The sequence below is a fragment of the Acartia tonsa genome, chromosome 3, assembly GCF_053477335.1.
Source record: "Acartia tonsa isolate MP-2025a chromosome 3, ASM5347733v1, whole genome shotgun sequence".
NCBI classification, from domain to species: Eukaryota; Metazoa; Arthropoda; class Copepoda; order Calanoida; family Acartiidae; genus Acartia; species Acartia tonsa.
The window spans coordinates 45,657,469-45,681,532 of NC_137262.1; the positions used below are offsets into that span (position 1 = coordinate 45,657,469).

Genomic DNA, 24,064 nt, shown 5'->3' on the forward strand with positions numbered 1-24,064 from the left:
TAATTAGCAGAATAGGACAGACATTGAATAAGGGTAAGAATAAGAAACAATCGACCCTTTGATTGAAGAACCTACGGCTTGAAGGCTAAGATATGAAAGCGGATTGCACCTGTTTTTGGACAAGCCAATTTCCCACTACAACTAGCTATCATTAGTGACAAAAGCCTGCTAAGTTAATGTCTTTATTTTGCCACATTTTATGGCGTTTTAATTCCTTTATTAGCAACGTAGCTACTCAATAAAAAGAATTTTTGGCATACTTATTCCCATCAATGGACGTACGGAAATACAAGTTATTGAATTACATGTTTAATCTTTTAGTAAGTCTGGATTTAAACAAATTTAATTCAATACAACAAAGGGTTCAAGTGTTCATTTTAATGAAGAAAATTATGATAAAAATTCATCAATAAACAACAACTTATTAATATTAAATTTGATAATTTCTAAAATTTCTAACCCCAAAAATGTCCTACTAAACGCACATACAAACATACTCCACCCCCCCCCCCTCTCCATAAATAAAATCAATTAGGGCGCGCACAGACCAAGAAAACAGAACCCTATAAATTCATAAGCCTTTACACCCATAACATATAGACAAGTTTTCTGATAAACAATACATTACAAACAGCTGCATTAGATCTATTCAGATTAAAAGAATTTATTCTGGGATCTAAAGGGATGGAACAACTGACAATAAATTAATATACCCTCCAATTGTAATTAAAATACTACTGATATAAAGTTATTGAAGCATAAGGTTGGTTACTGTTACTTTTTATAACCCAATCAATCAAGATTCAATCATAATTTTTTAAGAAAGAATGTGCATTTAATCTTCTGGTAGCAGTATAAAGTTCTCTCCTTTTTTGGGTCTATTCCCTTTTCTTTACTATTTTTTAAAACTTGGAAAATTTACTATTCATTATTCCGAAAACTTGTCTCCAATGACTGGGCATAACCTACAAACATATTAAATAATTGGTGTATAATTTGACCCGGCGCCATATATATTTTCACCATTGGCTGAGTCACACACAGCCCCACCCATAGACCCCCACCCCCTCTATAAACCCCTCATAATATACACCCATCAATTGCTTTATTAACCAACCCCCTTAGTACCATTAACACCCTTTATTTTCATAAGCATAATTTGTTTATAGATGGAAGGGAGGGGAAAATATACTGTTGATTATGCAGGTCCCCAAAGTTTTAATATTTTCTCTTGCAATGTCTGACAATTTTCTGCAAATGATTTTAATTTAATAATTGTGTGATTTGATGTATTTTGTGTTGAACATAAACTTATTGTCCATTGTTTTATCCTTAACTAAAATCCCTGGTTTTAAAGCTTTGTTAGCAGGGGTATGTCAAATTGTCTATGGAAGACTATTAGACCTTATCACAGACCATTTGAATTTATGTAAAGGTGAATATTATTATTTTCCATGAACCTATCCATGCTTTTTTAGTATTCAATACTATGATATTTTTTCTTTTGTCGCTCTTACAACGACGATTATATGACATATAAATGTATAACGGCAAAAATACACAAAATATATCGCACAATTTATAACAATTAAGAGCATAATAAAGTCATTTTACTGATAAAGAAATCACAAGGACACTTTGTACTAGTAATTATTTACTGTTAGTTTTCTCATGTTTTGTTTGCAGTTTTTAGCAGCGAAGCATCTTTTATTAAAATCTGTCTGTTTGTACGTCAAAGCCAGGAACGTCCAAGCTTTTTATTTTGAGGGGAGTAAAATAGGGGATTTCAAAGGTGTCAGTGGCTAATCAAAAAGAGGGGAAAACGAGGGTTTTTAAAGTTTTAGGGGGATAAACACCCTTTTAACTCCACCATTGACGTCTATGGTCAGAACTAATAGATATTTAGGGCAATAATAATTTGTGGTAAGCAAAGGAGAAGGTACAATTTGTGCTGTTATAATAATACGATAACGATGACAAATATTATTTTACAAGAATCAACGATTTTGTGAATAGTGTCGTCCTTGTTTTAATGATAAATGTAATTTTAAATGTTGCATTCAAAAACAAAAAAGAATAAAAATTATTATTTTTAAATCCATAAACATAAGGTGTCATATGTTAGGTGTCAAAATGAATTTCATGACTTTTTTTTTAAATATTGAAATAATAAGCAATTAAGAAATAGTGTATCATATGCCGGTGTTAAGAAATAAAATAAGTAGTTTTTAATTATTAAACAACATTTTTGCATGCTTTAATTGTAAGCATATGCTTATAATTATCTATCCTTTTGATTTTTAAGTAAATTCCAATAACAAAAACAAAAAAAATATAGGCGTAGCTTACCTGAAATGCTTCCAGACCGTCCAACAGTAATGACCGTCAGATTCTTATTACCACTGGTGGTCACCGAACTTTCACTGGTCCTGCGCTCATACTTGACCGGCGACCGGTCAAGAAACGTCGGCTTGACCATTTTGTCACCGTTGTTATTGTTTGCGCCGCCCGCCGTTGACTTTTTAGGCTTGGTTAGGTTGTAGATAGGTTCACTGTAAGGAAAGCCGGGATACAATTCATGAATCAAATCCGCATCCCCTTCATACGCCGCCTGAGCGATAAACTGGGCGTCGGTGAAGCTAAAGCTCCGCCTAGTCTTCGCCGACCTGACAGCGCCTGGCGGCGGGATTCGACGTGGCCGTTTTCTACGACGTGCAGGAACAGCGCCGGTTAGACGTGTAACCGGCAACAAAGGCGGGATGACAAGATTAACACTGTGCTTGATAGTATAGGGGGCTGGTAATAACTTACAATTACCAGAAATACCCTGGAAAAATCCTGAGTTACTGTTTGTCAAATGAGGCGTGATCTTCGCCTGACTTGCTGACCGCCGTTCTGTCAGAGACAGCCGCAAGCTTGACAACCGCTGGAAGAAATTTGTGCTGGAGCTTTTGAAAAGCTTGTGCGGGTGTTGTAGCCGCGGGGATGATTCTACTGACTGCGCTACAGTTCTGTAATGGTGGTCTAAGCTGGCGCTTTTCACTGAATGACCCCTGTTCAACCGCGGAGGTAAACTGGACAGTGGAGACACATCAAGACTGTCTGAGTGCTGGACCTTGCCCTGTAAAGCCTCTGGCTCAACTACCGGCGAATTTTCCTCATTTTCCGTGTCTGCAACAAGACCCGTGGCCTCCGTGGTGGGGGGCGCGCGAGGCCGAGCGCTCGCAACAGCCTCCTGCTGTGCGCTAATGACCCCTGCTGACAATTTTGTTGCTCCGCTGCTTGTTGGTGCCGGCTCTCCGATGCTAATCTCATCGTCTGCCCGAAATTTTGCCTTGGGCGGAATTTTCCCCCTGGATAGCTGATCCTTTAGCACTTTTTCTGCTTCTGTTTTCAGGTATTTTCGCTTGTTGTTTGTGGACCTGGAGTTTGCATCGATTGTTGCCAACCGTTGGTTGTCATGTGGGTCAACTGTCTCTGGTTGCATCATCTCTGTCTCTTCCTTAGTGTCATCTTTTGATGCAGGGGTGCTTGGCTCGGCTGCTGTTCTTGTATTTGGCGCTATTTCAGCACTATTAGGAGGATTTTTTCTTGTTATTCTTGGGGAGTTAGTTGTTGTGTTAGTAACTGGTTTATGAACATTATCACTAGTGTTATTATTATTATTAAGATAATTAAATTGATTTCTTACAATGCGAGAACCCGCGGCCGCGACGGCTGATTGCGCCCGCTTTTGGCGGCTGTTTTGCGGCGGCGGAATCCGCGAGTTTTTAGATTTATAACTTGTGTTCTTATTATATGTGTTATTGTAGTCTTTGTTATTGACTCTGTCCTCTAGAGAGTCGTAGTTTGAATTAACAGGACTCAGGACTTCGACAGAGCTGGATGAGATTAGGCTTGAGTAAGCCTCCTCTTGGTCCTCCTCTATAGAACTAGAGGATAGTAATGCTGGCCGGGAAGCTTCACCTACAATATAAATAATATATTTTTTAATATCCTATAATATAAAGTAGAAATGTTCTTATCTGAAGCTAAAGACATTAAAAATTGCTGGTCCAAATTGGTTGTGTTTTTTAGGAAATCTTAATTTAAAATATTTTTCTGACCCCCTTACCCCTTAAAGGCTAGTGGCGAAATAACCAGTATTTTTTTTATTAGTGTTATATTAAGGGTTAGGTTACATCAAGACAAACTTTTAGCCAGTCAAAAATAAAAGTTCCTTGCATATAGATGACAATTTTAGCATGCTATTGAACAATAAGTCAGAAAAATATAAATTTATATTGTCTTTTTAGAGATATTTGAGCTTTAACAGCTTTGAGCTGTTTAAAACAATCTTTTTAAACAATCATCTAAAAAAACTCTCAAAATACTAAATTAAAATGTCTAAAATACAGTAAGCCACAAAAAGGGTATTTAACTGTTTCTTGCAACTACTAATTTGTGCACGATAATTTAGGATACGTAATCTATTAAGGGGGGGATTCTTAAATAAAATTAAGCATAAAAGCAAACTATTCTGCATTAGTATTAATAAAAAGGAAATAAAAAAATCTAGGTATCTTGTAAAATTTGCGTAATATATTTGTATAGAGAAGGGGGGGGGGGGGGTTCTTAAAATAAAGTGTAAAAAATTAACTTATCTTTAAAATTATTGGTAAAATAGTACAGTCAAAGATGTAAGTATCTTGTAAGTTTTACTTAGGATCCATAATCCATTAAAAAGGGATTCTTGACAAATGTTTAGGTCAAAGGAAACTATTCTTGAAAAAAAAGGAATTCTATCATTTTAGAATCCCCTCCCGGATGGTAACTATTATGTAATGAAACTGCAGTTCTAAGTAGGTAATAGTTCACAAAAGACACAGGATGCTGGGTTTATTCATTTCTTCACGATAGCCAAATCTTACAGCGGATTTCTGGCTTTTATACTAAGCTTTGAAAAAAAAGAGTTATTACATTATAGTTAGATATCCAAACCTATATTTACACAATAAAATGTTTTAGGCATATACTTATTTGGAATTTAAGAGCAACAATGTTGAAATAGGTGTATCAATACAATTTTTAAATTGAAAAGAAGATGAAAAAGACAAAACAAGATTTTAGAAAATATATTTTATCATTAAACTTAAGTCAATGCAAAAACACTGTATTTTACTCTGTAATAGTTTGGCAAAGAAGGAAACACGATTTACAAAATAAAACAGTCTTACAAACAACTCCAAGGATATTTTTAAAAAGGTTTGAAGAACTGCAAAAAAAAGTTTGAGTATTGATTTCTTACTATTGTAAGATCTATAAAGGGATGTTTAATGTTAGAAATAAGTATGCATACAATTTAGTCATAGATATATGTAAACCCTTTTCCACCTAACCCATAAGTAAAATAAGCTTGAAAAAAACAGCATTACATTTGAAAAAAAATATACTATTGACAACACTAATAAAAGGAACTGTTATATCTTTGTGTATCACAGAGACATAGATTCTAACAAAAAAAATAGTAGTTAAAACTATGCAGGGGTAAGGGAAATTGGACTGGTCCCTAAAGTTTTATAAACTTGATTTTTTATTAATATTTTTGGGGACATTTATGAAATCTTTATTGGGTTGTACAATCTAACAGTTTTCAAACTTTCTATCAATTATAAATAGACGTAATTTTGGGGATTTATATCAATTTATCATTCATTGTCTTATCCCTTTAGATACACGAAAAACTATTCCTTTGTGAGAATACTTGTGCTTGTCCAAAAGTGTAACAGGAAAAGGATTGCAGTTTTTTAATGGGTTAAACAAGTGTGAGATTAGTAATATACACCATAAAAAAGGTTTGAATTTAAAGCTTTTTTTGTTGTCTGATACGATAAATAAATAGGTTAATAGACTTAAGAGAGGTACATAAAAAGGACAGAAAATAAAAAAAGAAAGTTAAATGTGTTACATTTTTAGAAAACTAAAGTCTGTAGTTAAAAGTCTAGAAAAGATATAAAAAAAGAAAAGAGAAAAATTTTTTTATACCTGAAGAGCATTTACTTTCAAAATAAGCCTCTTCATTCAATTCCGCCTCATCCTCGTCGTAGACACTGGAAATCCGCGGCGTTCCTCCGCCGCCGTTGGCGGTGAATATTCCGCCAGTCGGACTTACCGCGCAGCTACTGCTACTCGACACATATAAACTGTTGCGCGGGCTGTGGAACGGCGACGGCGTGCTTTCCTTGCTGGAACAGCTGCGCGGCGAGGTATCGCCGGTTGAACCAGCACGGCTAACGACTGTTGATGATGCAGCAGAAACACTGGAGTTTGCGGCGCTACCGCTGCGGACGGGAATTCCGCGGGACCGGGCGCTTGCGTGGACTGAGGATGGCGGTGGCGGTTGGCCGGGGGTTGATAGGCCGCTGCTCTTGGAGGACAAGCGGTGCGGTGCAGATGAGAAGTTTAGCGGCGAAACAGACCTGGAAAGGATAATATCAAAATTAACAATTGAATCAAACTTTTTTCTCAGTTTTATATATTCATAAATAAAAAAATACAAAGAAATTAAAACCCCCTATTTTTACATAATTATAGATGTAATAACTTAAAAATTAAGAAATACGGGAAAGTTTTTAGCCTAGAGAAATTCTTTTTAACACATGAATACAAGTTTTAAATAGCTAAAGGGTATCATATATAAAAACAACCCTTGTCCATTTTTTGTTTTGGGATAACAGAAAGTTTTATTGTTTTTAAAAGCATATTTTTTTTATATTTATAACATTTATAATAAAGATATATCCTATTCTGAACATTTTAGGGGGGCTACAATTTTTTTACTTTTTTTGCCAATTTTTTTACTATTTCAAGTATTGGAATGGTTTTAGGCATTTTAGTCATTAAGAAACAAAACAATATTACAACATGGAAGACCAAGATTCAAATTTAAAAAATCTTGTTATAAATATGTTTTCCATCAAGAATTTATTCTGTATGTTTTTTTTCTGTTCTGTCTTAATATTTGGCAAACTATAAAGGTTTTTCGTAAACAGGGATTTAAAGATAGATCCAATCTTAAAATTAGAAACTATAAATTAATTTTCCAGTGACCTATCTGTAACCCATTTCTTTTAACAAATGAATAACTAATAAACCCCTTATTTATAATCCCTGTATACCAGAGTAACCATGTAAGGAACATGTAATAAAACATCGTGAAATTAGGATTAACGTGTATGTATCATAGTAAGAGAGAATAACCAAATAAGTGTTTTCATAATCAAGCTAAAAATCTATGTTTAAATTATATTTTTGATTTTACATGGTACAATATTCTTGTAAATAAGATTTTGAAATATATTTTTTACAAAATCTTTATCTGCTCTTCCCACATTTAAAAATTTGCTTAAATACGAAAACGTCTTAATAAAAAGTAAGGGGGTGGAAAAGTAATAAAAAAGAGCTTAACCATTTATTATCCACCCCTGCGGGGAAATCCCCTATCAACGCTTCTGGAAGCCATCTTTACCTAACCAAGGACAGGTATTAGGATACATAAATAGAATAACAGGATAGACAAAAGTTTAAGTTAAAATGAAACATCCGAGGTAAAACACATAGAAGTAATAAAAACGATAGATAGAGATAGAAATATAGACGGATATTGAGAAAAATAGAGAATTCAATAATAATATATATATAGAGAGAGAAAGAAAGTACAGTACGTATGTAAGATAGAAAGAGATAGAAAAATTGATAGATAAAACATTTATAGAAATAGAGAAAAAATAAAAAGACAAAAAAGAAAAAAATTAATAGGATTTGGAAGAAAAACTCGTAGCGTCGCTACTCTTCAAAAAACGGTTTAAATATGTGTCTATAAAAATGTCTAAAAGTTAAATAGTTCGTGAACATGAATAAAATTTAAATTGCTCATGTTCAAATCGTTATGATGATATCACATTGACATAGCTGGTTCATGCTTTGTAAGGGAAATGGATTCGAAAAACAATTATAATGGTAAAAAATGGATGAATCCTTACATAAAATTAACAGGTGCCAAAGGATCGTTCTAAACGATGAACCGATATGGTTCTCATTTCTTCTGGAAAGATTCAAACTCTTTTTGGGGGAGTTTACCACCAACCTCTCAAGAGAAATCATGAAATGACCCTTCCAAAATGTTTCTAGGCCTCAAGGGGCGTAGCAGCTAGTAGTCTACAAAGTAAACTCTATAAATTTCTCCCGGCTAAAAATATTTATGGTTTAGGAACTACGAATCGTTAACTAACAACGACACGTATGTTAAAAACTATGTTTCTACCTTCTTGGCAATTTTTATACATGGACAGACAAGGATGTTTTATTTTCGGTCGCGCAGCTTTCTTAACATTAATTTTTACAGAGAAACAATTGTAAAATGTAATGGCACCCAAAGTTTTCTCGTTGCCACAAAACTTTTATTGGTTGGTTAAAACTTGCAGTTTAAATAACCAATAATTGTCGACTAAAAACTTTTTTTTTTTCAATTTTAGTAGATTAAAAGTTTAAAAATGACCACTGGACAAAGTTTGGTGTATAGTAGCTGCGCTGCGTGCAACACAAAGACCAACCAACAGGTTGTTGTTGATTAGGGGTAATCAGGGGGGAGGGGAGGGGTGTTGAGAAATTATAAATAGCCTTCACACACATAATTACACACACACACTGTCACACACACACAAAGCTTGAAACAATATGGGATTCATAGTTTAATTGTTTGATTGACCAAGCTTGTTAAATTAATAGAGCTAAACACAGACTCACTTTTTCTTATAAGATAAAATGCATAAAACACTTTGTATAAGTTCATTTTTTTACTAGTCCTTTTGTAAAAAGTGTTGAATTTGATAACTTCATCAATTTGTTGATGATTTTTAGTCTTGAGTTTATTTTAAAATAAAATAAAATTTTAATAAAAAAACTATTATTTCTAATGTTCTAATTTGGTCTCAATGGTTTATTGAACTTTACTTGAATTATATATGGTAGACAAAGCCAATATTTACTGATATTAAAATTAGACAATTTGTTAACAGCGTAAATATCAGACTTCTGGTTAGCTATCAGTAAGTAAAATAGCCATTTCACCAGGTCGACATAAACCATTAAAGTAGTATGAATGAATTATCGACAAAAATTACAAAAAAGTAAACCATTTTTGTATCAATCTTGAAGACATATGACAGACAATCTTAATTTAACCATGAACCTTTCAAATTGTTGACAATTTCAATTGCATTTTTGTTCATTGAAATTGTTTTCTACATTTTTTCATTGCTTCAAAAGTCCTAACATTTAAACAAATTTATACAAGGACAATTAGGTTCATAAGTAAGGTTGGAAATAGGGAATTCTCAGCAAACATGGCCTCGAAACCTATTAATATCCGCTGGATTAGAACCGGTTCTCAGTCATACTGAAAAATCGTGTATGGCATCTTATTGCAGACAATTTTCTACGAATATTAAAATAAAAATCAAAAGATTAATACCAGTTTTGGTAGCCCCTCCATTCGGTCACTTACAAAACTGGTTTTAATCTTATTTTCTTATTCAATATCCGCGGAAAGTTGTCTATAATACAATTCGATAAATAACCTATTATCAACTTTCTTACACGGAAATAACTAAGTTTTAGTGTAGCTGCGCTACTAAAAATCAAAACAATTATGCCTCAAAAAATTCTTAAAATTGCAATAATATTTATCTGAAAATTACATCTTTGTACTGAATGGAATTTTGTTATGCTCTAAATTTTTAATTGTAATTGGCATTTTCCTAAGCACAGCAAACAAGTATTTTATTATTAATTAGCCAACAAATTTGCCCAATTTTTTCCAACTAAAGTATTTAAATTTCAACAATAAAAATATTTGCTTTCGTTTTTCGCGTATTTTTGCCATTTCCTTTGTTTTTCATGTTTTTAGAATCAATTATTCATTGTATTTTTTAAAATAAAAAAATTAAATGCATTTCTGTTTTCATTTTTATTTGGTTAGTGAACTAATTGATTTATTTTGTGTAAATTTTTCTAAATTCTTAACATTTTGAGCAAATTATCAGAAACAATACAAGACCCAAGATCGCGCAGTTTAAGAAAATACACGTTTCCATAAAAGTAAAATTAACTACCTAAATATTGAACTATAGTAATCCCTGTTTAATGCACATTAAAAAAGGAAATTATTCTTCTTTTTCTGTAATTTGATTGTGCTTTCTAAATCCTAATAGCTTTTTATTTCCTGTTTGGTTTTATATTCGTCGGATGTTTCTTCCATACCACCATAAAGAAATTTTTTCAAAAGGAGTAGTTGCTTCACACTTAAGAAAAAGGAGAGGAAGGACAATATAATGGCAGAAAACCATACCAAGACTTATACAAAGCTATCCCTAAAATATAACCCGTGAGAACAAGCAAAAAGGATCCTTGCTAATTTTTATAATAGTATACACTGCCATATAATTCTACTAATATATTGACCTACTATACATAGAAACAGTTATTTAGTCATGTATTCTACAGGATTTATTGACAATGCTAGCCAAAAAGAACAGTCTAACAGGGCAGACAATGATTTTAATACAGAATAAAGAAAAAAAGTAAAACGAGAGGAGGTAAAATTGGTAGGTATGAACTTTAATATTAATTTCTCAAATAAAAAGAATAAATTTATTGGTAGAAAAGTTGAAGGCAATTTGGAATCCTCCCTTCCCCTGAAGTTAAAATTAAAGTTGCAATTAAAGTAGTTCCAAGTTAATGATTGATAAAGCTAAATGTTGACAAACAAGCTGTTTCTTATTTAATAATTTATTCCTTTAAGAACAAACTATACATAATTAAATCACATAGTCTTGAATTATTAATATATACAGTTTATAAAATAGCACATAAATTGTTAATAACAAGCGATATTATAATATATTGTAAAAAATTAACTAGTTATATTTGGAGACAGTTTGAAAATCAAATACAACAACTTTTATCATAATTTAACTTAGGTAATATTGTATTTTAGGGGGAATTTTAGAACATGGAATTTATGACAGAATTTTAAAAAAGTTTTAGAAATAGTTGCACTAAAATGAATACAAGTAGCGCAGTAACAACTAACAAATGTCATGAGAATTATTTTGAACTTTCGAAGAATCAAAGAATTTGAATAAAATCATAATAAAAAATGTTTCAAAATAAACTAAAATTTATAAAAACAAATTCAAATTACTTGAAATTTAGAATGTTTTTTTTTATTTCTAGTTAGAAAGAGAACTTACATAGGTACAACTTTTTGTAGAAATATTAGGATTTTTAGTTTTCATGTAAATTAACGCCTTTATGGGGAAAATACAATAAAACTAAAATATGTAGTGTCCTTTTAAAGGAAGCTTCCCTATTACATGATGCATCCATGTAACGTGACCAAGTTTTTATTTTGATTGCCCTAATAACACATAAAATACCCCTATTTTATACCATGATTCGATAACACAATGCCTAGGGCTTGAAAGATTTTTTTTCTGGCTAAAAATATTTTTTTCTTCAACTTTTTAAATAGCTTGAACCATAACAAAATATGGATACCTTTTTTAATAGGTATGCTGGATTCTAAAATAATAATAAGTATATAAATATCGTATTAAGATTAAAAATTTTATATTTTGACAAAAAAAGATTAACTAATTATAAAAAAACTCATCAATTTTTAAGGTTTATTTAATGGCTCATTTTAAAACCGATTATGTACAGTTTAATGATCTATTTAATAATAAAATGTCTCTAAAAATTGATTATTGAGACGGAAAAAGAGATAACATTTAAGAAATAATAACATAAAACGGTTTATATTTAAAGCTTTTAGATTAAGTATTAAATAATTTTTCAAAATTTTCGGCAATGTATGTCAGGGACAAAATTAATGATTTAAGTTTTAAGTAGATACGTGATAAAATTTTATAGGTTTCCATAGAGTAGGTCATATATATAGATTTTTAACCAAATTCCTATCTAAGAATTAAAGGCCTAAACCTGTCATACAGGGCTCTTTCGGCTTAACCCAATTCCTATCGGAGAATTAAAGGCCTAAATCTGTCTTTCGGCTATCACCTTAAAGCCTAATTGAAAATATATGATATTTTTAAAAAACTAAATTGTTTCCATTCTATAAATAAGTACTCCATGATGGGAACCCATTTGATTAATTTATCCGTACAAATGGAATTTTTAGGGTTTACTTTAATAGATACCCTTAGCGTTATAAAATTACTTTGAAGAAATAATCAATAAGAGACATCGAGGCCCTAGACGATGACTTGAATTCGACCCATAGTTTTAGTTTCAGAAAGTAAAAAAATAGCGCGGGGGGGGGGTGGTGGTTGTAATCTCCCTTAAAATAGTTATAAACCTTCCTATGACCTATGAGAAGCTACACTGTGAAGGAGAACTGTATCGGTTCAGTGGTTTGCTAGATCTTTCATTACAGACAAAATCTAACTTACTACTTTATATCATAGAATATATATGGATAGAAAAATTATATTATATTTTACAGGATTTTTATTACATTAGTGTAATAATGATTATATAATGTACATATAATAAAATTATATATCGACAAAACAAAGAGAAACCTCCCCCTAGATATCATAATAATATCCCCCTTCTCTCGTTTCTTTGCTTAGCAATAAAAATATTGATTTTCCCCTACAAAAAAAAGTCCCTCGAATTTTTTTCTACTTTTTGCGTTGTACGTACATTTTAAATAACTCCCCGGAAACGTAATTAGATGAAACACGTAAAAAAAGTATTTTTGCTCTAAAAATCCTTAATTTTAAATATGATCATGATAATTTTTGCTATTTTTATGGATTTTTCAAACATTATAATTATGTCAAAATGAGTAAATACATATGGACCTCCAAGGGTGGGGGTAAAGAAGTGTTTACACCCCTTAAGCTTTAAAAAACATAATGCTTCTCCATTTAAAATTGTAATAATTGCTCCTCTCGAACCTTAGAAACCTCTCAAAATAAAATGCTTAGACGTCCCTTAGTGGTGAAGCTAGTGAAATCTGTATCGCATACATTAAAACACACAGACAATAAATGAAAGGTACATTAAATAGTATTCACGCAACAACTGCATTGCTTACCATCGGACCAAGCAACATACAGGCCACAGGCAACAAAAATTAATGGCAAAAATTAACATTAATCAGAGTTTTAGCCTTAATCCAATTAATTAAAGTAAACTGTAATAAATTTCTTTTTCAAACAATGGATAATAAAAAAGTAATAATGTTGGCTTTATTAAAGAAATAGAAGGTCGTATGTAATATGACTTGTCCTTGAGAAAACGTGCAGGGATGGGTCAATTCAAGATTATTACATCTTCCTTTATAAAATTTACAAAATTCTGTCATTGGAGGGTGGGGAAATATATCATCCTTTCATTTAACCAGGTAAGGAGGAGACACTTAACTGTAATTTGCAGTGGTTTCTTACTTTTTAAATACATTATCTCATTTGTTGGCTTCAAAACATTGGGGACATACCAGAAAATAATATAAAGCCATTCTAGGTACTAAACATAATCCTCTTTCAGATGTAAATCAAGCATTACAGCTTGGTCGTTTTAGACAATAAAATATATGTAAATGAAAAGAAAAGAAGAATAAAATGTTTTTTTTCTATCTCTGAGTCAACAAAAAAGTGCCAGTTCATTGTAATGATTTTCATAAATAAGATGTACATAAAAGATAATAGTAATTGACAATAATTAGAGGTATCATAATATGATTTAGAAATTTACTTTTCTGTTTAATTCAAATTCTGACCTTTAAAGTATTAAAGTAACTAAAACCCTCCTGTTTTCCTTAAAGGAATTAATCGGTCTGGCCGTTAAAAGTATCTTAGGAGACAAATTTATCTTCAAATGTGGCTTTTCGTATTATTTTACTGAAAAGCTTAAAGTAAACAATCTAACTTAGCTCTATAGTTATAGAATAAACCACCCTTGTAATGTTTGCTTTTGGAAATCTCACCCTCCCATCACAAAAGGGGCCACCCCATAGTTTTAAAGGACCCTAACAAAACAGGATAGACTATTTTTGTCAGTTATGATCGCGCTAACCACTGAACCGACTGGGTTCTCTAATTAAGGCTATTAAATTTGAAACTAAGTTTTGGGATGGTGCTAGGCTATTTTTTTACCTTTACCTACCAATTAAAAAAAAGACCCCTCGATGCTAGGGGCGCAGACGCAAGTAGATAATAAAATAACTTGAATTAAAGAAAGTTAAAGAAGTGAGAAATAACATCTATCGATTATATAATTGTGTATGCAAGGAGGGAGGTGACAAAGGAAAGTTAATTATTATATTCACACTTTTTCATTCGTTGGCATAAAACTTTGGATACTTTACAAGCAGTGACCCTTATCTATCATCATTCCTTAGTAGGGGTGGAAATCAATTCGTTGATCATTGTCTTATCCCTTTCGATCCCTGTTTTGTATGTCAATCTTAGTAAGCTTGTATAACTGGGACCCATCGAAAAAGTAGCAGGATGGCCCAAATCTGAATATGGTTGGCAAAAATGAAAGTTTAAACAGAGGATTCAAAGTTAGGGAAAAGGTTCCTGAAATACAAAAGAATAAAAATATATTTAAGTTTGGTAAAATTTATTTGCAAGAAGATTCAAAGTTAGGGAAATGGTTCCTGAAATACAAAATTATAAAAATATATTTAAGTTTGGTAAAATTTATTTGCAAGGAGAGGCCAAAGAATGATAAATAAATCTTCTTAATTTCTACTGAAATTATTATAGGAAAGCGCTGTAAAAACATCTTAAATTCTTTATCTGTCCTGTTATATTATTATTATTTATAAAATGAAACCCTGTCGTAGCTGGACTCACCCCCCACACACACACACTCATACATGCTAAGTAAATAAATAAACAATTGTATTCACTATGTACAAGATACACACACATGCGCAGGGATACAGGGATCAGCATATGGTCTTAGGTATCATATTGTTCAATATAGACAAAAGAAAATACAAATTGTATTTTTTTGCTAGTAAGTTAAATTTAAATTAAATTTTTATCTGTTTCTTTGCAAAAAATCAAGTAAAATAGCAATAAAAAATATTTTTCACTTTTTTAAAAAATCTTTCATTACTCTAGAAAATACCATACAACGGTGCCCGAATTAATCTACACAACTTTCTTTCTCTCAATTATTGCTAAAACCAGGAGAAAAGAATTTATCGACAATTGTCCTACCCCTATATCCCCGGTTAATACGTATCGTATATGTTTAAGGACAAATATATAAAATGTATGCTAAGTGTATTCAATGAAAGTATTGTCCTGCCATTTTCATGCTAAATAGATACCATTAGGAGTTTGCCTTTAATTCCGTTTTTGCAAAAAATACAAAATTGCATAGATATATAAGTTTGATGATTCGAGCAGGGCATCGGGCTGTTTATTAAACCAGTTCCCAAAGTTCTATAATAACGCATTCTTAATCGTTGTCTTATCAACTTTGGGGATTTGATTGGTAAGGTTAGTTCATTAAGCTGAGTGTCTAAACGTTTCAACCACTAATTGTAATCTACTGAAGGAGTAATTTTGTGTATCATAATTGGGTATGTACATTAATTCATCGGCCATTGTCTTACTCCTTTATATCACTGTGAAGCAAAATGAGGAATTTACGTTGTAATAATATACATTTTGGTGTTTTTTTTAAACGCGCGCGGTAGTTAATGCACATTTCTTATAGGAAAGGTTCCTATGACTGTAAAATACCAAACTATTATCATTCAATTAAAGCCTTAGATAACATGTAATATACTGTGACTATGTTTTAATAAAAATCCTTTAAATTAAAATCAAAGACCCCTAAGTTTATATTATTTACTCTTTTAAGGGATGCTCTGCAAGAAAAATAAACAAATACACCTTTGTTATTACAGTGCTTTGAAATAAAATTGAGAAAAAGCTTTGTCTATGTGAAAAAATCGAAAATACATATGGAAAAATATACAAGTCTTTCTTTATTTTAAGGGGTAGTTTTCTCTTCAAAATCTATTCCTAAAATCTACTTTATTTTGAAAATGATTTGTTCAATTAAGACAATGAACAATAAGTTAAGAAGTAAATTTAGAAAAGTATGAGAAAGAGTTTAAATAACTTCATGACTTCGATCGAAGCTAAATGAAACATAAGGTTATTTAAAGAAATATATAGTTTTATTACTGCTGTGCGTGTGTGTGTACGTGTGAGGCGCTAAGCAATGTGACATGAAACAAGGCAACTTTTATGCATTGATTAAGACAAATAAGAGTGATTGGGAAATGAAAATGTTATGCGAGGGGAAAAAATAGAAAATGTCATAACATGATTAATAATACACTGAAAGTTCAGAAAAAAAGTTATCAGCTAAAAGGGCAAGGGGAATATTTTTTTGTTAATGCTATGTAAAAATCATTCAATCTTTTTTTTTTTTAAACAGGTAGAATGTAAAAAATCTTTGTATACATTATTTTAACTTTTACTAAATGGCAGTTTTAAACACCTAAAGTTAAAAAAACTATGAAATTGGATCTAAATAGCGTAATTTAAAGATGACCTATAAAAAATATTAGTTGCTACGGCTTATTAATAGATATTGTGACTAATTATAATTACTTTTAAAAATCATTAGCTTTATTAAAAAGTTCATTTTAGTGACCTTTAACTAATGTGTACCATTTCCTAAAAAATCTTCTAATATTACTACACGAAAAAACATTATAAGAGGCGTTATAGCCTTCCACTTTATTGTACTGCTCGTGACATGATCTTGATAACTTACCTAATGAAAAAAACATAATTAATATCTTATAAATTTTGAGTATCGCCTAATATATTTAAGAAATAAATGTAAAAATGCAGGAAACGAAAAGTAAATAAATTATTTATCTTGCACCGATAAGCGCACAAAATTTCATGGGAATTTGATTTTATGGTTTATCTAATTGAATCCATGATACCTAATTGATTAATATTTGCAGCAAAGATGTTCATTAATTATTTGTTGATTGTATGTCCATCTTATCTTAAGATGATACTTTAATAATAATCATAGAGGTAAATACGAATCTACAATCCTCTTTTACCCAATATTCATTTGCTACAAGAATAAAGGAGTAAATATCTAATTATTCGTTGTTCTAACTCTGTATCTGTGGTAGTAATAAATTTTGTGGTAAATAATATTTAATATTGCAAATTAATTGGAGCGGTAATAATGTAATAAGAGTAGTAGCGGAAATGTAATAGGGATAAGACATTGTACGATAAAATTAATCTTCCTCTTATTTCCTTTATACATTTTTTACCAGAATGGGACAGGTAACCAAAGTTTAATAAACACGTTCACTCATTCTTGAGAAGAATTTTCTTAAACCTTAATTGGTTAAAACTTGTTGTATACAAAATTTTTAACGAATAATCTAATCTTTAGAAAGGTTAATTTTGTCCATTGTCTTATCTCTGAAAAGAGTAGGTTTGCCTTATTTTTCAAAATATTATATAATACTTTTTAGAGTGTATATTGATATCAAAATAATCCATGGTTTAGACTTAATTCTGTATAAAAACTTTAAATATTGCTTATGTCAGCAAATAAAGACAAAAACAACAGAAGGAAGGGTTCTTTTTCCGATAAATATTATTACACCGAGTTTATTAGAGTTTAATAAACATACAAAAACAATTTGATATTTGTTATTAATAAATAGAATTTAAATGGGGCAAAAATGGAAAAGCGATTTTAAGATGTAATTGTTTTTAAAATGTTTTAAAAACATTTAATTGGATGTTTTTAATGGCCTAATAAACTCCTACTTTGCTTTGGTTTGTCTGTCTAGCCACTGTATAAATTAAATTCAATGCATGGTGACACGAAATGCATTAAAAAAAAACAAGGAAGATTAGGTCGAGAGAGAGGGGACAATGGGCTGTTGTTTAAACTAGTCCCCAAAGTTTTATAGCAGCGTTTTCTTATTCGTTGCTTTAACGACTTTGGGGACTTTGAGTGAATTTCGATTGGTTGGATCATTAAGTTCAATATCCAAACGTTTCAACCATTAATTGTAAACTACAGAATTATAATTTTATGTATTATCATTTGTGATGTACATCAATTTAGCAGCCATTGTCTTATCCCTTTAAATTGATTAGGCTTATCTTATAGAGTAGCTTCTCTGCACAAAGTTTATTTGGTACAACTAATCTACACCTTTAGAAGAAATCCTTCATTAATTGCTTTCTCAGAATAGATTTCACCTTTACATGGCAATTAAAGGAAAAGGGATTGGTACTCTTAAAAACAAATTGTAGAACGGGATAGGCAAAGATTTACCAGAATATATTGATAATGATATCCCATCTTTTCATATTGGATGATCGAACTGACCAATAAGTGATGTCCATGTTAACAACCTAAATTGACGACAATTTTTCTCCTGTCATGATATCACGTATATCAATCTTGACACCACTTTAAGCTTTAATAAAAAAACTATGTACTTTATTTTCTACTTCTCTATTTGCTTTTAATAAAACATTACCATGGCTGTGACAAGTAAATCTAAAAAGACATTGGACCTTTTCCCCAGACGCTATTAAAAGAAACAAACTTATATTACTTACTAATGTCTTACTACTAACTTTTTTTGTTTTAGGTGCGTGGTATCTCTATATAAATGCCTTCACTTAAAATTACTTTGAAAAAATTACTGAATTTTAGAATTTCAGTGGTCTATTCTTCATATGTTGGTTTTGCATGGCGATTCCAAAAACGAATAGACATGTTATTACAAGAATGGAAACTCAGAATTTGAACTTCGCTTTTCATACACGTTGTTATGCTTGTTAACTGTAACATTTTCATTCAAATACTGAGAGAGCATAAAACAATGAAATAAAGAAAATTCAATTTCTCTTTTTGCCAAGCAAATTCACTTCCGCCAGAGCTTGCAAATTTTATTTGGCAAAATTGGGCCAGTTGTAAAAAAAAGTTTGTTCCGACGCCTTTTACAAAAAATATATGTATAGTATTTATAAGTTTAAGTTTCAATAATAATATACCTAATACATAACTTTAGAAAATCCCAAAACTTGAATATATCTGCCTGTGTAGCATTACCAACAGACCAAAGGTCCAAGTAAGTTGTATACTGGATTCTCTTTGATAAGGGATATATTAACAATTTTATCCATGGGGTTATGTAATTATAGAATAGCTTCGCTTCTAAAAAGAAATTATCCCCTTAGCACATAGATACACTCAGAGTCAAAAGAAACAATTTTGGTTTTCGGCTTACTTTCTTTCTAACCATACATGTGCATTTCAAAATACGGCATTGATGCCTTTAAAAGGGGTAAATATTGGGATAGGAAACCATTTTTGGGTTGTTACACGGTTTATTATCTGTTTAAAATGTGTTTTTGAACGCGTAGCTACTCCATAATTACACATATAGAATTAAATTTAATCAATCGTCGTAGAAACTAATTTCCCAAACGAGCCATTTACTATTGGGCGTAATGCTTGTTAATAATTAGGTTGTGGTTAAAATCTAATCAATGAAATATTCAAATTGCTAATTAATAGAACCTATTAAATCAAAATTACTATATTGTTTTAAAATATGTAGACTCATTCAATAATCAAACCTAACAATAACAAAGCAGAGTCGCCATTTTATTGAAAAACAATTCATTCAGGCTTTTGTTTGGATTTTAAAACAAAATCCTTTAACTTTTTAAATTATCGAAACTACAAATTACTAAGTATAAAATTTTGGATGCAGCAATTATGCTTATTTTGAATTTTAAGACTACAAAAATGGAACGCATAAAAACTGTATTATTTTCACAAACATTTTTGCATAAAAAATTGTTGTGGTTTCGTTGTTCAGCTGAGATTTTTTAAATATTTGTGGTTGTTGTTTGCCATAATTACTAAAAGAATACATAAAAGATAAGTAGGTATACTTATTCCCATTTTTCGAAAATAGATATAGAATTTTTTTGGTTCAAAAAATATGTTTACCCTTGTCGCTTCAGCCGTCCTTTTCTTCTAAACGCTGGCGATCCGCGCCTGTAGTAGGCGGGGCTATGCAAGTGCGTCATCCTTGTTGTCGCCTCTACACACTTCCCGCCGCTCCTATTAACACCGCCACTGCTGCTGCAGTTACTAACCGCCGAATGATTGGCGGCAGCAACTCTTGTATAAGATTCATTGTTGATATAACTGTACAGGGACTCTTTGCTTTGTTTATTACTATTACCGTTGGCAAAGTTGTAGTCCCGAATACCCCAAAAGTAGGAAACTAGAGAAGCACACATTGACATGTCAACTTGGGTTTTACGCGTGTTGGATGTTTCCATCATGTACCTCTATGTTTGATGGGTTTCATGGTTATTTGATAACTAAGTTTAGCAGTAAATATTTTACCCTAACACCAACATACAATTGTAAACGACATTCTAATTTAAATCTACATAAGCAGATTAAACGCTCCTTGACATTTTATCAAATGCATTACTGATATTAAATTAGGGTGGCTCAAATAATTTTTTTAGGCAGTTATTTAATTGAACTAATCTACCTTTTATATTAAATCATATTTTATGCTAGAATTAGAAATTTTAAGCCACTCTAATGCAATGGTTATTACATATTAAACCTACCAGCTTATTTCAAACTTATTTCAAAGACTTGTATCCTTTTAAACAATTAGTAGAAGATATCAAAGACTAGAGAACGTTCGTCTGTCCATTAGTGAAATGATTTACTTTATAAATTCAATCTAATTTCATAGATTTTCAATATGAAAAAAATTAAATGAGCTATTGATTCGTATTGAACAAAATTGTTTCCAAAAATGAGTGTATAATACCTTATTGTTTGTTTTTAAAAAAGTTTTCAAGAATACATGTCTATATGATTGCTTATTGCACAGCCTGTTTAATTAAGGCTTACATATAAAGGATGATATATAGGATAAAATTTACATACAGCCCATTATAATATAATCAACAGTTTACAATAAGCCACGTATAAAGGGATAGTTCAATGTTTGACAGAAAAATAAAGTTTAGATTAGTCATTTAAGACATTAAAGGAATAATTATTGAGTAAAATATAAAAGTTAGCCATTTAGTTACCGAATTCCTTTATAGGCAGTCCTTTCTACCTCAACTCGTAGTGCAGTTGATGGGTATACATAAATATCATGTACATCAAAATTCATTAATTGAAATTTTTGCCTATCCTTTTAAGCATGGTTAAGTGCACTATTTAAACAATGCCTTTAAAATATTGTATAATTCTACATAGTATATGTGTATATTGCACATGTATGTCTAGTTACATAAATGAACTCAAAATTTATGTATATTAAAATTTAAGTAACCGTTAATTTTAAATGGTATTTAAACTAGATATATATGAGAGGAGAAAGGGGAACGGATGGTGTCAAAATTAAGTTGTACATTAATCCTTTCAAAGTAAGTCACTTAAGTTTATTTTCAATTTCACCTATTTAATTACATACATTCTATATTAAGAATCCAAAATAATGAAAATTTATTCATAAAGAAAACATAGGAATTAAATTGATATTCAAATGTAGTTTCTCAAAAAAAAACTTTAAAAAAACAAGGCTTAATATGCTCGTAGGTAGAACAACGAAAGGATATATTTCATTCCAAAAAGATATTTGTGGGTTTAAAATTCAATTGAATCTTAATCAAAATTGAATTTAAATAAAATAATATTTCCTTTTAAAATCAAGGTGTAATATTACTTTTACTTAAGTAAACTAAACTTTTAAAGAAACTACGCTTCCAAAACAATAATGTATTCATATTCTAAACACTTTCTTATTTTTGGAAAAAACACAACCTTTTTCAACACTTAAAATTCAAGTAGTGGTGTTGTAAAGTTTGCAAATCTACCAGGCATGTAGGGTAGGTTAATCGGTCGGGAATTCAATGGCAAATGATCACACAAGGAGAGGTAAGAGGGGGGGGGGGGTGTAAAGGAAGTGTTATAAATATATTTTTATAAATCTATCTTTATATCTCTGAGATTATGGGCAAGAGTTGTTTACGGACAACAAGCAATCGTTCAGGGATGTAAAGGATAAGTTAAATGAATATATTTTTTAACTAGTGCACTTTTAGTCATAGAATGAAAATATATGAAATTGACATATAAATAAATCTACAGTCCTTACTTGCCCACATTCTTCGATAATTTGGAAATGTAAGGAAGATTAAATTATTATTCAATATCCTATCCCTGGGAACCCTGGGGATGGATGGTCGAATGAATTATTCATTAAATTCAATTATTTTTCAGGAAATGCATTTGGAAAATTCACGTTTAATTTTACTCAAGCTTTGGGTTTCTGACAAGGATAGAACTTTGGATGATAAATTTATCTCTCCCCAATGAAGTTTTGAAATAGCGGCGTCAAATAAATAGCGCTATTCATAAAAGAAACTTAAAAATATTAAATACTTAATTCAATTGCGAAGTTTTTTTGCAAAATGGTAACGGGTGAAAGACTTTCTTGAATTACATTTTGCCAACTTGGCGAATAGATTTATATGATATGTCAGAAGCAAAAATGAATAAAAGAAATGATCAAATCAAATATATCTCTGAATGAAATATAGTTTCTTGAAGCGAGACTACAATCAGAAAGTCTGTACGTCAGTTAAGTAACATAATTTATAAGTATCAAAGTTTTAAGTAAATTGAATTATTGAATGTATCTAAGTTTGCCATATTGTTTATAAGCTGTGCATAAATCAAAGTTATTGTACCTGTTTCATGTATGCACTTACACATGTGAGTCATGATATTTTCCAATATTTTTAATACAAGCAACTTTTGTCAATCAACCTTATAAAATTACAGTACAAAATCAAGCTTTCTCCAGTTGGAAAACTATTGTCATTTTAGGGTATTATTCAACTACAGGTATCATTTTTAATACAGGAATGAAAAGATAGACAAATAGATGACTATTTAATCCACCTTCTTATGTAGTTATGACTATCATAGCTGGCAAATATTTGGGAAAAAGTAGGTTGTATATTTATTTAACCGTAGTTTTACCCCTTGCCCAATTAAAGCAATTATATTTTTATGTATCCCTAAAAACATCGGGAGTTGTGGGTGTGGGGTATCTTTCGATTGTTGCCTTATTCTTTTATCCATAAATAAAGTAGTATAGTTTCGTGTATATTCTTATTATACTCCAAAAGGGATTTTCAACAATCCTATTACTTATTTATTATTTATAAATCATGTACATTTAAGAAAATCCAGAAATATTCAGTTTTTTATTCGAACTTGACATTTTATCATAATGTATTTTTAGTATTAGAATACGTGATACAGGTTAAGATGCTTAGTACAAAAAGCCATAAATTAACTATTTGACAAGAAGATAAACAGGAAACAAGGAACAAACCCTGTAAGAGCAGCGAATCTGCTCTATAATTATTCCAAGTTGACATGTCAGTATGTTTGCCTAGCATTTTCCACCCCATATTCTGTTAGCTTCAACCAGGATTATTGTTACTCTCCTTGGCAACTTTTAACATCTTTCAATAGTCTGAAATCTTTCATAACAAAATTGTAAAAAAAATCTTCCAAAATTTCAAATCGTGGCGATTTTAATTAATTTACATCATTCATTTACCCTGAATTTTACCAAAAAATACTCCTTCCTAGCAAAAATATGAAGTACTGCACTAAAGTGTTTATTATGCCTCATAACAATTTGTTATATTTTTGTTGTTTCATAATGGAAATTCTCTTTTTTATGCAATTATTATTATTTTCATTATCATGCAGTAGTTTTTCTTTACCAAACCACAAGGTCAAAAATAATTATTTTGGTAGCAGTATAGAGAGGAATAAAACTTTGTTAGTTTTGAATAAAAAATAGTAGAACAAGACATAAAAA

The 24,064-nt window shown here is 30.8% G+C and overlaps 1 protein-coding gene across 2 annotated transcripts in view; it reads right to left on the reverse strand.

Moving 5' to 3' along the window:
• Positions 1-24,064, reverse strand: part of LOC145314340 (uncharacterized) — a 336,127-nt gene that overhangs the window by 36,399 nt on the left and 275,664 nt on the right. Inside the window, exons 1-4 of one of the 2 annotated variants that reach the window (XM_080154216.1) lie at positions 23,627-23,726; positions 20,128-20,407; positions 6,025-6,458; positions 2,350-3,966 (exon numbers count right to left, since the gene is read on the reverse strand). In XM_080154216.1, the coding sequence (XP_080010342.1) occupies positions 2,350-3,966; positions 6,025-6,458; positions 20,128-20,407; positions 23,627-23,645 (2,350 nt within the window). In that variant the 5' untranslated portion in view covers positions 23,646-23,726. Of the gene's footprint in view, positions 1-2,349; positions 3,967-6,024; positions 6,459-20,127; positions 20,408-23,626; positions 23,727-24,064 lie in introns of those variants that run through there. The other variant, XM_080154215.1, reaches the window with a different exon arrangement.